The 14,317-nt window shown below is 43.5% G+C and overlaps 1 protein-coding gene across 6 annotated transcripts in view; it reads right to left on the bottom strand.

Annotated features, from left to right (window-relative positions):
* Window positions 1–3,585: 3,585 nt before the first annotated feature.
* The window catches only part of KLKB1 (kallikrein B1), a 36,118-nt gene continuing 25,386 nt past the window's right edge, over window positions 3,586–14,317 (bottom strand). For 4 of the 6 annotated variants that reach the window (XM_086703259.1, XM_086703260.1, XM_025933017.2 and 1 more), the window contains 9 exons: window positions 13,711–13,870; window positions 12,370–12,479; window positions 12,069–12,231; window positions 11,857–11,969; window positions 11,524–11,692; window positions 8,159–8,334; window positions 7,116–7,211; window positions 4,670–4,809; window positions 3,586–4,072 (listed from right to left, as the gene is read on the bottom strand). In XM_086703259.1, coding sequence (XP_086559385.1) covers window positions 3,893–4,072; window positions 4,670–4,809; window positions 7,116–7,211; window positions 8,159–8,334; window positions 11,524–11,692; window positions 11,857–11,969; window positions 12,069–12,231; window positions 12,370–12,479; window positions 13,711–13,870 — 1,307 coding nt within the window. In that variant the 3' untranslated portion in view covers window positions 3,586–3,892. The remainder of the gene's footprint in view (window positions 4,073–4,669; window positions 4,810–7,115; window positions 7,212–8,158; window positions 8,335–11,523; window positions 11,693–11,856; window positions 11,970–12,068; window positions 12,232–12,369; window positions 12,480–13,710; window positions 13,871–14,317) is intronic. The other 2 variants (XM_086703258.1, XM_086703262.1) reach the window with 2 other exon arrangements.

Here is a 14,317-nt window from a genome sequence, read left to right as displayed (position 1 = left end):
GAAGAGGCGTTTACCCAGAGTGCTAAGGACTAGTGTGGCATTCTATCAGGAAGGCGGCTCTTCAGCCATTTTTATTTCATCTGTTGCCAAGATTGGGTGACCTGTCTTGGCAGAAAGAGTCCTTCCTTAGTTGCTTTCTTGAGTTTCCCACTTAAACTGAATTACATTCCAGTTACACAAAAAGTGCATATTTATGACACACTGCTTTCTATGAAGCTCAAACACAGAAGGGCAATTTTATGCCAAGGCAGGTTTTCACGGAAAACCGATATGTGGAGTTATATAAAGTCCTTACATCCCTGTACTGTTTACTCCATGAAACCCCATCTCTATCCTAAAGCTTCAATGAAAAGACCATAATGATAACCTTCCAACCCTATTCAGAGAAACAGAAAGACTCTAATGAGAGCAATACTTCATTGGGAAACCAAATAACAGCATCCCAAGTTGGGTTTAGCTAGTTAGTGAAATCTCTAAAGCTTTTGAAATGATATAAAAATTCCAAACTATCTTTGTCCATCCAGGTAAAAGTGGAATAAGGGTCTTACTTGCATAGAAATTCTTTGAGATTAAATAGACCTTCCTTTCAAACTAACAGAAAGTATTCTAAAGACTTCTTTCAGGGGCGCCTGGGTGGCGCAGTCGGTTGAGCGTCCGACTTCAGCCAGGTCACGATCTCGCGGTCCGGGAGTTCGAGCCCCGCGTCAGGCTCTGGGCTGATGGCTCAGAGCCTGGAGCCTGTTTCTGGGCTGATGGCTCAGAGCCTGGAGCCTGTTTCCGATTCTGTGTCTCCCTCTCTCTCTGCCCCTCCCCCGTTCATGCTCTGTCTCTCTCTGTCACAAAAATGAATAAACGTTGAAAAAAAAATTAAAAAAAAAAAAAAAAGACTTCTTTCAACTAATGCCGTTGCAGTCTAGAATTTTAATGTCAACTACTTTTATCTTAAAGGCAAAGTCCCCCCCCCCCCATAACCCAAATAAAATGCTTTTGAAGGCTAATGGAAATGGGGAATTACTAGACAAAATCTTAGGAAGAATCCAGAACTTAGTCTGCAGAGACCGAAGTGCAAGTCAGAATTTAGCAGCATTGATGACCTACAATCTCCTGTCTGGGACAAAGAAAACCACACAGGCGCACTGCAGTGGAGACCCCTCTTCTCAATCACGGCCACAGTCAGCTTTCTCTCGGAGCGCCTCTCTCTCCCATCAAGATTTGCTTTGAAAGAGGGCATAGCTTCCCACGTCCAACAGCCCCATTCTTGCTGTCCCTGAAATATCCCCTTTTCATTATAACGTATCAATGCTGACCTTCGATGGGAGTTTCTCGACCCTGCCATTATCGATGTCTGGACCAGATAATTCTCTGTCGCGAGGGGCTGTCCTGTGCCCTGGCTTCTATCCACTGGATGTCTGTAGCACCCCCTTGCCCAGATGTGACAACCAAAAATGTCTCTAAACATTGCCACATGTCCCCTGAGCGGGGATTGTCTCCAGGTGAGACACTGCTTTAGAGGATAATGAAAATAATGAATGGTGGTTATAATTGCTCCCGTGACCCTTTATGAGGCACCCTGATAGGGGCTGGAGACCCAATCTGGGATCTATGAATGCCACGCGCAGTCTGGCTCTGTCCTCGCCAGCGGCCTTGAGTTCATCTGTTCACCTCCTCAAGCCTCCGCTGCCTCCTCTTTAGAATAAAGATGCATTTATTCATTAGACATTTACTGAAAGCCCATTTATATGCTATATGAATGAAAGACAGCCTCCTTCAAATTCGTTCATAATTTGGTGAGGAAACAGTAGTCAACAATAACTAAAAGTTGCAAACTTAAGTTAGAGGTTTTGCACACCTTGGGGAGAACGAGACAGATGCCGGAGGCGTGGGCTGACCTCGGATGAGGCGTGTGCCTGTGCTGTGTGTTCCACGCGTGCAAATGCTGGAGTGACAGGGACCATTCCAGTACCTCTGGCTCCGATCAGCAACTTTTAACACAATCATCACAACCCAGGGGAAGTCCACATTTCAAAACCCTCTTCCCGGTTTTGCCGAAATGAGGTCATCCCCTGACCAGTGGTTGCCCAGCAAGCATTCCAAAGTCCTATTCAAACACCCGTTAGAATTAATCCTAAAAGCCAGAGATGAAAGATTCTGGTAGCAAGCCACTTATTTTTCCTTTTAAAGATAAAATGACACCCACACAGAGCGAGGACCACTGTGTTTATTGCACGCCAAAGTAAACGTTGAAGCTGTCTTTATTTTTAATTGTGTCGTGGAACCCAGCCAGCCTTGACAACGTCTAGAACATTTACTTCCGGAGTCAGCACTTCCCTATCGGAGGCGGTTGTGAGGAAGGCGCACCTCATGGCTTTCCTCCAGCCCTTCACCTTTAGCCCTTTCTACTACTTAACGTGTCTTTCGGTGGGGAGGGAAAAACTATTTTTAGAAACTTCACTTTTCCGTCTTTCTACTTGTTTTGCACAATAGTTTGTAAATGGGCAGCTCTCTGTGTGAAGTCAGTGTAACTGACTTGGATCCCAGCTACCTGGTGCCAGCTGTGGTCATCGCCGGCACGGCTGGAATTTGGGTCTCATAGGGACTTAGGTCACATTTTTCCCAGGGTGACTCCCTGCTACCGTGAATTTACGAGACTGGATTTACGAAACGCTGCATACCTCATGCGTCTTGAATTACCACCGCAGAGCCCCATAGCCACGGACACCCCCCGCCCAGCCCCGAACAGCAGATTCCTTGCCCTGCTGGAAGGCTATGTGATACGCTTGTTATAGGAGCTGCAGGCCTGCGAGCCTCGCCTGCACACCCAGTGTGCCAGCGCCAGGTAACAAGGTAGGAGGCCCAGACGAAAAGGTGCGCTATTCGTGATCTCATGGTTCGCGAGTTCGAGCCCTGCGTCAGGCTCCACGCTGATGTGCGGAGTCTGCTTGGGATTCTCTCGCTCTCTGCCCCTCCCCTGCTCACTCTCTCCAGGTCTCTCTCAAAATGAGTAAATAAACATTAAAAAAAAAAAAGAAAAAGAAAAAGAAGAGATGCATTGTTATTCTCCCAGGTTCAGAAAACTCTTTCTTAGAAAAGTGAGTCTTATACAGGTTCCTGCCCTTCCACTTGGCAGAACAAAATGCAAGCTTGCTGGAACTTCACCCCAAGGGAGGCGACCAGTGGTAGGTTTCAGTGACCATGCAGGTGGGGAAGAGAGTAGAAATTTCTGTCTCTAAGAATATACTGTGATCCAGAGGGGGCAGTAAGACAAGAGTGATGCCAGCACAAGCACTGTGCTAGAATCTGGAGTCCCTTCCCTTCCCTTCTGTTTCACAGTCAGAAGAAAATACTGCATTTATTTATTTATTTTAACGTTTATTTATCTTGGACAGAGACGGAGACAGAATGCGAGTGGGTTAGGGGCGGAGAGAGAGGGAGACCCAGAATCCGAAGCGGGCTCCAGGCTCTGAGCCGTCAGCACAGAGCCCGACGCGGGGCTCGAACCCACGAGCTGTGAGATCATGAGCTGAAGTCGGACCTGAGCTCAACCGACGGAGCCACCCCGGCGCCCCAGAAGAAAGCACTTTAAAATCACATTCTTTTGCCATTTTATGGCACAACAAATAATCACGGAAATGTTCATTTGTTATCTCCCGGTACTCGCGTTATGACTGAATGCCGAACGCCTACTGGTGCAAGACCTTGTCCTCAGCAGCTGCGTATACATTGTCCCTTTTTAACCCTCAGGACAAGGACACGAGGTAGATACCACTCTCCATGATTTTGCACATGAGGACCCCACGGCTCAGGACTTGAAGTGAACCTAGGATGTAAAAGCGTAGGCTACAAACTGGGCTCTCTCCCACCTCCAGAAAGCTTCGTCACGCCCGTGACTTCATCAGAGACTGGTGAGCCCATCACCGACCTGTGTTTTCTCTAAAATCCAGTCCACATACTCAGCGACTTTGGTGTAGACACCCGGTTGTTCTCTGCGGCCACAGCCTTCACCCCAACTGGTGATACCGACCAAATGCCATATTCCATTGTGTTTACAAACTAAGGGACCGCCTGAATCGCCCTGTGGCACAGCGGGTGGAAAAATAAAATCACAGAAAAGTATGACAGACGTGCCTTTAAAATTCTCTGGTCACACTGCACGCACCCCACACATACGGTTTCTTATACTTTTGTCGTATGTTCCTCATTGGCTGCTGATGGGATGAAAATGATTTAATTCAGTAGCGTATGGGTGCATTTTCCATTTTTTCCAACAAGGAAATGTTGACATCATAATCTCAATGTCAAATACATCTAATGCTCTATATGTTAGTACAGTTGTTATATGTACAACTGTGCTCCTTAAACATAGTGTATATATATATATATATATACACACTATATTAATTTATATTATATATATTATATATTATTATATATATTATTATATATTTATATGATAAAAATATAAATATATATAAATAAAAAATATAAATATATATAAATAAATATAATAAAAATGATATACATTCATTAAAGGTTATTTATGAAGTTGCCAGGTTATGTGGCTCAGAATTTTTTAAGAAAAATATAATGAAACATACTATGAGAAATGTATTTTGGAGTTAATTTTCTCAAGCAGGTTACTGTGTGTTCTTTGCGCAATCAAATGTATTACCTTACAGGCATCTTTGCCTCCTTCTTTATAGCCAGCACAGATCATCTGTTTGGTTACTTCATAATCTCTATATTTTTTCTGGCATTCTTCACTTGATACCAAAGGAATATTTGCCTTTTGTAGGATATTTTGGATTTTGCCTAGAAGGTCACCAATATGTAACTTCAGAAGGAAGAAATAAGATAAATAGGAAACATACTAACGTCTTAAAGCAGATCAGAATAATGAGCTTTTCGTTCAGGTCATTTCTTTAGATTAAAAACAGTAGGGTGAGTGGGGCGCCTGGGTGGCGCAGTCGGTTAAGCGTCCGACTTCAGCCAGGTCACGATCTCGCGGTCCGTGAGTTCGAGCCCCGCGTCAGGCTCTGGGCTGATGGCTCGGAGCCTGGAGCCTGTTTCCGATTCTGTGTCTCCCTCTCTCTCTGCCCATCCCCCGTTCATGCTCTGTCTCTCTCTGTCCCAAAAATAAATAAACGTTGAAAAAAAAAAAAACAGTAGGGTGAGAAAGTAGCGTTAATCACATGAACAGCGAGTAACAGAGAAGGAAAATTGAAAAACAGAGAGAGAGACAGAGAGAGTGCACGCCATGTTTTGGCCTCTGACATGTAATATTAGGACAACCCTTCCATAACCTCTGTCATCTCATCTCAGTCAATGTCTCTCAGAAATTCCCTCTTATCTCCTCCAACCCAAAGGCTGTAAGTTCTTACCTCTCGGTTTTTGTTTTATATATTCAACATGATCATTCTAAAATATATCGTTTGGAGGGGAGGGGATCACCAGACCTCTGACAGCAGAGGAGTATTTTGCTCTTTGAGTAAGTCCAAGGATTTTCCACGAAGAACAACGTATTGAAAAAGAATTAAATTTCCACCACTCTCCAGGTTCTCCCTGAGCGTACACTGGGAGCCTTCCTTGTTTAGTTAAGGTTACTTTTACAATTTCTTCCCGTCTTCAGGCACTTATCAAAAATTGGAAAAATTTGGATTCATCGAGTAAAGGAGTAAGTCAGGAGAGAAGGAAAGACATGACAAGCTTAAATAGGTAAAGAATGCTGCAAATATTACTCCCTATAGTGTCTATCAGGAACATAGTTTTGGAAAGGGAGAATAGTCTGTTTCCTGGAAAATTCAAGGCCAGTTGAAATACACCAACAACCCATGAACAGGGGCTCTTAAACGGGGTTGCACCGAAAGAAGTCACTTGTTCTATTAACTTGCATCGGAAAACACATCTTTACTTTCACCGATTATCCAACTGCAGTCTAACTCCTTTCAATTAGGAAGGCAAGCCCCAAGCAAGGGAGCGTTAGCAGAATCTACGACCTTGCCATCGATAGAGAGCCCAGATATTTGCATGTCACGGTCGCGATATTTGCACATTACAGTTGTGGCAGATAACGGTAAATATCACTTGTGCTCATCACAATTTCTTTTTTTTTTTTTTTTTTTTTAATTTTTTAATTTTTGGGACAGAGAGAGACAGAGCATGAACGGGGGAGGGGCAGAGAGAGAGGGAGACACAGAATCGGAAACAGGCTCCAGGCTCCGAGCCATCAGCCCAGAGCCCGACGCGGGGCTCGAACTCACGGACCGCGAGATCGTGACCTGGCTGAAGTCGGACGCTTAACCGACTGCGCCACCCAGGCGCCCCCATCACAATTTCTAAATTACGGCAGTTACCTGAACAACTTGCTATTTCATATATGAACAAAGAAACTCATGCATTACTATAGCACATCCTCTGAGAAGTATTTTGAGAGCTCATTTGCAATTTCACTGCTGTCCTTCGGGTTTCTGTGTGTTTTAAGTATTTAAAAGTGGTTCATGGGCTACGTCAGATCGCAAGAAGGATGTATTTAAAAAACAAAAACAAAAACAAAAAAAACCCAACAAGATTGACAGCCTGTCAGAGAGATGGTTTGCCTGCCTGTGCTCCAGGTCCTTAACATCAAGGCACAGAGAGATGGGAACACTATTAATACTGAGGACAGGATGGGCTTGAGCAGTCTTGTTAGCCCTGTATGGGACCAGTCCTTTTATGAAGTCCCACAAGTGATCTTTATTATAAAGTAAGATGCTTAAAAGGTTGCCTGATACATTTCCCCAGACCCAAACAAAAATATAGCTCAAAAATCACCGAGTGGGGCGCCTGGGTGGCTCAGTCGGTTAAGCATCCGACCTCAGCTCAGGTCATGAACTAATGGTTCATGGATTCGAGCCCCACACAGGGCCCTCTGCTGACAGCTCGGAGCCTGGAGCCTGCTTTGGATTCTGTGTCTCCCTCTCTCTCTGCCCCTCCCCTGCTCATGCTCTGTCTCTCTCTCTCTCTCTCTCCTTCAAAAATAAATAAAAACATTAAACAAAAATTTTTAAAAATCACTGAGTAAATATTTGAGGCGAGAGAAGACTTCTCGTAAGAACAACATTTAAAATGTCATGCCGTACCTTTTTCTTTTGTGAAGCCCCATCCAGTCACCCAACAATTAGTATACATTGTGTTTGTATCATCTTTGGAAGGCAGGCATATTGGTTTTTGGAATTCTGAAAGGTAAGTTTTCAATTAGAGCTTGGTTAAACAAAGGTATGGATATTGACTTTAAAAATACACACCTTCCTCTTCCTGGATTCTCTTTCTATAGGGCAGCACCAAGGAAAATGACGCTTTTGCTTTCTGCTCAGTTGCTAAGGGCAACGATTCAAGAAACTTTCTCATCTCCCGAGTCATTTTCCCATGACGTGTTTGGTGTCACATCTTCTGGATTCAATCTTAAACCTCAGAACACAAGTTTCTGTCAAAAGCATTAGAGGTTCTCGCGTTTGATCCTGTGGGTGATACTTTGCAGAGTGATAATGGAGAATCTCCAGGCACGGTCTTAAGCGCCTTAAGGTATTAACTGACAATTTTTATGACAAACCAATGGGTCATTATCACGCTCATTTTACAGATGAGGAGATTTGAGGTGCAAAGAGGTGAGAGCAACTTGCCCGAGGTCACGGGATCGTTACTGGGCGCAGTGGGCATTCACCAACCGTGGACACTATTCCTCCAAAGGCCACACCTCCAACCATCACACTACCGGCTTCCCAGAACCTCCTTCTGCGCACATTCGACCTGGGAATTAGGATCTGGCCCCGTCTGCCTTCCTGTATTCCTAATATGCCCCAGGCAGTGGTAATTCCGCTACTTGGGCCAAAGCGAGCCAGGCTTCCCAAATGGCCATTTCCGATGTTGCATTATTTCAATAACGGATCGGTGGTTGTATTCCTCCCTGAAGAAGCCAACTGATGTTTCTTGACCCTTAAGTAGAAGCTATTTATCCAGATCACAGATGTTCCCTTCCTTGGCAACTCTCACCTTTCCTCCAGCCCCACCCACCAGGAAATAAAGACAATCTGTCCGCATTCTGCCCTCTCATTCAAACGGGTGTGAAAATGTAAACCGCTGAACTCAGATGTCTAGCTTCTCCTCGATCGAATACGCCGCGTACCTGTGTAATTCAAAGGAGGCTCAAGTCTTATCAAGGCAAGATCATCACCACTGTCTGACATTTTGTAATTTGGGTGAATAATCATCTCCTTTATTCGTGAGAAAGGCGTTTCTGTTGTTATCTCGGACAGATTAAAAATGCCACTGTAAACACGCCAAACGTCCTGCAGGGGAAGCCTGGGAGAAAGAAGGAAATACCTATTTGACCCCAGAAAGACTGGCCTCTGATATTGGTCCCTTTTCCTGTCGCTTCACCTTTCAAAAAAAGAACTGGGAAGAAAATGCTACGGGTTATCTTTACTCACCTAATTTCGCTTCCTGGCAATGTGCCATCCCCACCAGCAGCGGTACGGAAACTCTGAAGATTTTAGTTAAAAACACTGAGAATGGACATTTCTGTAGTTATTCCATGCTTACTGTAGGTCAAGATAGAAGAATGTTGCTGTCCCAGTTCTGAGAGAAACTGGTTGGGAGAGACTCACAGGTGATTGTGGGAAAATCCTGCTCGGTTCACCAAACCTGAAAGCAGTTGCTTCCATGAAATCCAGAATCCTCAAGAGGTCGGACCCGTGTTACACAAGCCCCCCTACCCCGGCCGCCCCCGCCGTTGGGCAAATTAGGGAGGCTTCAGCGTTATTTAAAATGTATCTATCTAGGGGCGCCTGGGTGGCTCAGTCGGTTAAGTGTCTGACTTCGGCTCAGGTCATGATCTCGCGGTCCGTGAGTTCAAGCCCCGCATTGGGCTCTGTGCTGACAGCTCAGAGCCTGAAGCCTGCTTCAGATTCTGTGTCTCCCTCTCTCTCTGCCTTCTCCCACTTGCACTCTCTCTCTCTCTCTCTCTCAAACATAAAATAAACCTAAGAAAATAATAATAAATAAAATATGAGTATATACAAAGGAAGTCTAAAACTGTGATCAAAAGCTAAGTCTTATCTTGTGTAAAGATTGGGACATTCTTATCACCATGAAGTGAGAGATACAAGATATATTTGCATAAAACTCTAGAGGAAACCATGCAGATAGGGGCAAAGTGGTTTTCTTTCAATTAAATCAGTGTTTCCGTGGATATTATCTCTTATAAACTTAACAACACTGAGTCTTCAAAAAGGAAGGTTCTTTTTTTTTTTATTATTGTTTTTAATGTTTGTTTATTTTTGAGAGAGACAGACAGAATGTGAGGGGCTAGCGCCCAGAGAAAGAGGGAGACACAGAATTCAAAGCAGGCTCCAGGCTCCAAGCTGTCAGCACAGAGCCCCATGCAGGGCTTGAACTCACGAACCACAAAATCATGACCTGAGAGGAAGTTGGACACTTAACCAGCTGAGCTACCCAGGTGTCCCAAGAATGAAAGTTCTTAATGTAAAGTGCTACAGTCACTGTGGAAGACAGTATGGGGGTTCCTCAAAAATGAAAAAATAGAACTACCTGAAGATCCAACAATTCTGCTTCTGGTTATATATTCAAAGAAAATGAAAATACTACATTGAGGGATATCCGTACTCCCTTCATAACAGCATTATTTACAGTAGCCAAAATATGGAAACAACCTAAGTGTCCCTCAATGGATGAAAGCATAAAGAAAATGTGGCATAATATATGTACTATGTCTCCATATACACATACATATACATAAATGTATTATACATATGCATATAAGTGCACATACATATTTAGGCATGTGTCTGTGTGTGTATGTATACATATACTTATATATAGATATATGATGGAATATTATTCAGCCATAAAAAGAAGGAAATCCTGTAATTTGTAACAACATGGATGAGACTTGAGGGTATTATGTTAAATGAAATAAGTCCGAGAAAGACAAATGTTACATGTTTTCACTTGTATGTGGAATCTAAAAAGCTGAACTCATAGATGCAGAGAACAGATTGGTGGTTTTCAGGACAGTGTCATGGCAGGAATGAGTGAAAGTGGCCAAAGGATACAGTCTTCCAGTTATAACACGAATGAAGTCTAGGGACCTAATGTACACCATGGTGACTAGAGTTAACAATACTTGAAATATCTGAAAGCTGCTGAGAGTGTGAATCGTAAAAGTTCTCACCACACACACACACACACACACACAAGTATTTCTGTGTGGTGATGGATGGATGGATGTGTCACCTAACCTTAATATGCTAATCATTTTGCAATACATGCATATGTGAAATCATTACATTGCACACCTTACATTTATACAAGGTTATGTATCAATTATATCTCAGCAAAGCTGGAAAAAAAAAAGACGAAAATTCCTGACCCCCAATTGCATGCATTTAGTAAAAAAGGGGACCTACCATTTCCCTTCTCAGGGTCTTTCCTTTCAGGTCAGTAGCCTTCCCCTTAGCAACGCCCATGCTCCGCTAACTGGGGGCCCATGCTGCTAACTGGCAACCATGAAGGAGCCTTGCTCCGCCCATCCCTGCCACTGACCCTTATTTCAGCAACTGTATCCTCAATCCTGATACGTGCAACCCGGGCCCTACCCTTTGGACAGGGGAAGAGGGAGAATTTTACGAAAACAAAACACTTTTTGAGAGAGATCAACTAGCTTTTATTTTAGAGCTGTTAGTATTTCTTGCTTCTTCCTATGCTTTGTCCATTTTTACATTTCTTATTTAATTATAGCTTATTTTTAAAAAAATTTTTATGTTCCAAGTATAGTACTTAGCATTTTAAGTCTGTCACTTCATCTAACAACCTTGTGAATTAGATGCTACTATTATTCATATTTCACAGATAGGAAAATAAAGCTGAGAGAGATTTACAAACCGCCCAGGGTCATTCGTACTTCTGGTAATTGTGAGAGCTGCCCTGTTCTAAATGCAAAGTCTAAGTGTTTTAAAACTTTAAAACCCTGCCACATGTACAATTTGCCCAATAAAGTAGAAAGGTTGCATCAGATTTTATTCTCTGAAATATAGAGGTTACAAACTATCGCATTTTTGTTTTCACTATTAATGTTATTTAGTGTATTTGTGAATCAGAGAGCTGAAAGTAAATCTCTACAGGCCTGAAAACAAAGTCTTTGAAGAATACATTTAGGGAGCGGTAGATGGAGGTAGCAGCAGACAGGGCATTTTTCGTTTTGCTTTAAAGCAGGAGTGACACCCCCCAGGAATGTCAGGCATTCCTGCAAAGAGGCCACACTGCGTGCTGATGGCTCAGATCTTTCAGTGCTCAGACAGGCCCTACCTCATTGTTCACCATTGTGAATACAAGCCCTCGCTTGAAATGTCTTTTATTCAAGAAGAATAAACTTCGATCAATAAACGGACATGATGATCTAGACCCTGAACTTAGAGTTTTCAAAACGAAAAGGCAAGATAAGACCCTGGATAGGACGCACCCAAAACTTACCCATCAAAGCAATGGGCGGCAGTTAGGACCCACTGGTGTCCGATGATTGACCCTCCACACAGGTGGCTCCGGGCTGTCAGCTTCACTTGCAGGCTAACTTGCCAAGGCCACTCTCCCCAGGAGGAGTTGGTCCCTCCAACAATGCGTGTGTCTGTTTTTGCTGAGCAGACTGAAAAGAGAGTGTTAAAGTTAATGGTTGGAATTAGAGGTGAATCAGAGTTCTCTGGAGCCAAGGGAAACAAAGTACACCGTTCTATTGTTTAAGACTAAGCAAGCTATCAAAATAACACAGACAAGCCTTTACAGTTCCATGAAAAAGGGAGGCTTACTCACCAGAACCGTCCCCACTTTTACACAGCCTCAAAGAATAACCAGAGCTCGCTCGTGTCCCGTACGTAATCCTAGTTGGGGACCCATCCAAAGATAATCGTAAGGAACACTTACACCTAGATAAAAGGATCGGTATAAAGATTAAACCTTCACAGAGGAGGATCATTCATGAAATTGGCTTGCTGACTGTCTGTGAAAAATGAATGTTCACTAACTTCTTTCTTCTACAGTCTTCTGGGAGTAAAGAATAAGTAAAAAACTGACAGCGAATCGTCTTAGTACAAGTCTCTTGGCAAACATTCACTCCTTCAACAAAGGTTACATTCAACTCTTCCCCTTCAAAAGCAACTCCTGAGTAAATTTTGGAATGGCAGGGCTCTGTGTGAATTAGAGACATAAAAAGGCATTAAATGAAAGCAGCAGTTAAGCCACGTCTACACAAGTCGTTGGTACACTGAGGATTGTTTCGTTGCTATTACTTGTTAAAAGATCACTATCATCATTGAATCACATTACCAGGCAAACTTTGCTTGCAGGTTAAAAGGCTGTATCCAGACATGGTGTTTTCCTGAGGAGTAGGGAAACTTGGTGTCCCGCTTTTGGAAGTCTTAAGAAAGCAAACGTTTCTATTAACAAAAAAAAAAAAAAAAAAAAGCAAAAGACAGAGAAACAAAATTGCGTTAAAGGCAAACACCAAACAAAGCACCTCGCGTTTTGAAAAGCACCTCTGCAAAATTTATTCTTCTGAGAAACTCTTCTGTTTAAAAAAACAAAACAAAACAACTTTATGTTTTATTTATTTTTGAGAGAGAGAGTGAGTGAGAAAGCGAGATCAAGTGGGGGAGGGACAGAGAGAGAGGGAGACACAGAATCCAAAGCAGGGTCCAGGTTCTGAGCTGTCAGAACAGAGCCGGACTCAGGGCTCGAACCCATGAGCCTTGAGACCATGATCTGAGGTGAAGTCAGATGCTTAACTGAATGAGCCACCCAGGCGCCCCATAGGACTTTTTTAAGTCCAAGATTTTTGTGCTTTTGTTAATATCTTCAGTGTAGAAACTTGAAGCCTGAGTCTCATAAAATTTGAATTGAATAATGGAAAAAAGTAGGCAACATGATTATATTTCAATGTATTTAGTAATTTTTTTAATGTTTTTATTTATTTTTGAGACAGAGAGAGACAGAGCATGAACAGGGGAGGGACAGAGAGAGAGGGAGACACAGAACTCAAAGCAAGCTCCAGGCTCTGAGCTGTCAGCCCAGAGCCCGACGCAGGGCTCGAACTCACGGAGTGTGAGATCATGACCTGAGCTGAAGTCGGATGCTTAACCGACTGAGCCACCCAGGTGCCCTTTTTCTATGATTTTTAAAATGAGGGAACACAAAGGCCTTAATTGTCAACAGCCCGACATGGGACTCGAACCCCTGAACCGCGAGATCATAACCTGAGCCGAAGCTGGACACTTAACCAACTGAGTGACCCAGGCGCCCCCAAGTGTCTGACTTTTGGTTTTGAGTTGGTTTTGGCTCACGTCATGCTCTATTGTTCGTGAATTTGAGCCCCACGTCCGGCTCTGGGGATCCTGCTTGGGATTCTCTATCTCCCAATCTCCTCTCTGCCCCTCCCCCACTTGCACACGCTTTCTCTCCGTCTCTCTCAAAAATAAACAAACATTAAAAAAAAAAAAAAAAAAGAACATAGGTGGAAAAGTCAATGAAGTTCCTAACTAACCTGCACCTGGCGGAAAAGGGCTTGCTGCGGCCTCGAGCGCTCTGCGCGAAATTCCCAGAAGTTCTCAAACACTCAAACTAGAAAATGACGGCGAGGACCGGACGGTAGCAAACGTCGCACATTCTTACCTTTGCGGTTCCAGATGCCATGCCTTTGTGTGGAACGTAAAGAAGAGGCAGTTAGGATGATAGGTGCAAATGGTTTGGCATACAAAAGCATCCGGGGTAACGACTCTGGCAACGTCCACATCCGTGAAGGCGAGATGCTGGAAAATGTTCCTGTGGCAACCTGGGAACTCACAGAGGGAAGACAGTCCTCAAACCGCACGATGCTCAGGTGACTGTACTTTGTCATCGTAACGAAAGGACATGATGACTGTTTGTTATTCATAACGCTAGACATCCTCAAGGGGGGAGAATGTCTGTTGAAATACCCTCAGACTCGTTGTTTGTCATTCGGAAGAAGGAAAAATTGAGCTAAATCCGATAAAAGATCGACTCCCATGTCAGAGAAATGAAACAGCTCAACCTGTGTGTCCAGCTCCAGGCCGACCAGTGCAAAATATTTAGGTTACTCAGCCTATCCTCACATTCTCTTTGTGGTACCTCGACCCTGAATTCCAGGCCTTAGGAGCAGAAGGTTTTGTGTGGTATTTTCCCGAGTATTATGAAAAAGATCTTAATAAAAAGCGTTTAACAAAAATATCAGGTGACCAAAAAATAAAAATAGGAGAAA

The sequence above is a fragment of the Puma concolor genome, chromosome B1 (genome assembly GCF_028749965.1).
Source record: "Puma concolor isolate L17-30 chromosome B1, mPumCon1.1.hap2, whole genome shotgun sequence".
In the NCBI taxonomy this organism is placed as follows: domain Eukaryota; kingdom Metazoa; phylum Chordata; class Mammalia; order Carnivora; family Felidae; genus Puma; species Puma concolor.
Note: the sequence above shows the minus strand (reverse complement) of the source record. Positions and strands in the feature narration are given on the sequence as shown.